The sequence below is a fragment of the Ambystoma mexicanum genome, chromosome 12 (genome assembly GCF_040938575.1).
Source record: "Ambystoma mexicanum isolate Mex_15411 chromosome 12, UKY_AmexF1_1, whole genome shotgun sequence".
In the NCBI taxonomy this organism is placed as follows: Eukaryota; Metazoa; Chordata; class Amphibia; order Caudata; family Ambystomatidae; genus Ambystoma; species Ambystoma mexicanum.
The window spans coordinates 548817587-548819573 of NC_090936.1; the positions used below are offsets into that span (position 1 = coordinate 548817587).

General features: G+C 37.6%; 1 protein-coding gene across 1 annotated transcript; it reads left to right on the top strand.

Annotated features, from left to right (window-relative positions):
- The first annotated feature begins 842 nt into the window (after positions 1–842).
- Positions 843–1781, top strand: LOC138514580 (olfactory receptor 5J3-like). Its single transcript, XM_069630036.1, has one exon. It carries the CDS (start codon positions 843–845, stop codon positions 1779–1781), a length of 939 nt encoding a protein of 312 aa, XP_069486137.1.
- The last annotated feature ends 206 nt before the right edge of the window (positions 1782–1987 follow it).

Here is a 1987-nt window from a genome sequence, read left to right on the forward strand (position 1 = left end):
CATGGGAGCCTTCACATTGGGGGCTTGGAGCACATACATTTGGTGATGCTGCATAGAAAAAATAATTGTGAAATATTTTTTGTAATTTGTTACAGGGTGCATCCAATGTTCAATGATATAAAAAGAAAGGCTGCATCCCTTCTTTAAGTAAAATTGGCAGTTTTATCATCTTTGTTGATGTTCAACATTTTATGATGTTTCTAATTACAAATGAGTACACGCAGATTGATTGATAACAAAGATATTCATAGATAAGACATTGTGGAAATAAAGATATTGAGCATTGTCCTTTCCTGAATTTAATTATGAAATGGCATTTTGTCTTTTTAATGATATGTTTGCCTATGGAGATGATAACCACAATAACATGCCCAATATGAGCTATCTTGCCCTGTGTGCATTTATTATAACATTGACATATGCCTTCAATATATCAATTGCCACAAACTGTACAATCTGCATGTACTTAACGATATGCCATATCAATACTCAACTGAGTAGTGTTCATTTATAAACTTAGAAATTAGATACACTGAGTATGTCTTGCCTGGAATTACATATGCATCCTGATGCTCAACCCAGTGTCAGCTATAATACCTAATTGAATGGCTCGTTATTGAGACAAAATATATGGCAAAAGGGATAAAAAGAAGAATGTTGAAGATGTTCTTCATGGCTTTACGGGGAGAGTGGCAACACTGATCAATAACCAGAGGTTTCTTCAAGCATTGTATTAATCACGTGTCCACACTTTCATGCTTGTTGCAGGACTTTGCTTAATATGACTAGAGATCCAGTTTAATGGGTGTATTTCTCTTTCTTTTATGTTCAGTGAGAACAAAATGGAAAGGATGAACCATACTTATCCGAAGGAATTCATCCTACTAGGACTCACTGATGATCCTCATCTGCAGATCCCCCTCTTTGTGCTCTTTCTTCTGATCTTCATCATCACCATCCTTGGCAATGTTAGCATGATTACACTGATCAGGATTTCACCTCGCCTTGACACCCCCATGTACTTCCTGCTCAGTAACTTGTCTTTTGTGGATCTCTCCTACTCATCGGTCATCGCCCCAAAAATGTTGCAGAACTTTTTAGCAGTGAACAAATCTATCTCTTTCAATGGATGCATCACCCAGTTGTATTTCTTTGTGTGCTTGGGAACAACTGAAGCTCTGTTACTGGCAGTCATGGCCTATGATCGCTATGTGGCAGTGTGTCATCCATTGCTTTACCATACTATAATGAGGAGGCGATTCTGCTTCCAATTAGTTATTGCTGCATTTACAGGAGGATCTGGACAATCCATAATTCAAATTGGAAATATTTTCCGATTGTCTTTCTGCAACTCTAACAAAATTAACCATTTTATGTGTGATATGGTAGCACTTCACAAGCTTTCCTGCTCTGAAGCCTCATTGAACAATATACTTGTTATCTTCTTTGGTGGCCTTACATCTGTGGGTTCTCTTATTGTTATTGCAACGTCATATGTTTACATTATCGCTACTGTGTTGAGAACTAAATCCAGCGGGGGGAGACAGCGAGCCTTATCCACATGTGCCTCGCACTTCGTTTGTGTGCTTTTATTCTATGCAACAGTCTTTTTCATGTACCTTAAGCCCAATTCCTATTACTCGCTGGACCAGGGCAGAGTAGCATCTGTGTTTTACACAATTGTAATTCCCATGTTAAACCCCTTGGTCTACAGCTTAAGGAATAAAGAAGTCAAAGGAGCTCTTAGAAGAACAGCAGATAGGCTCAGATGTGGAAGGTAAATTGCCTAACAGATGTGTAGTAAACAAGGTTTAAAATGAGATCATTATGTTGTGCTTTTTTAAAGTTTTTTAGTATCCTCCAAACTGTCCTGCTGTTTCTGAAATGCTCAGGCTTGAAGAATAGTGATCTGTTGTAGCAGTAAGGTATCTCATTTTAATGGTTTTAATATTATTATTATCAATATTACTGACCATGCAATTAGGAG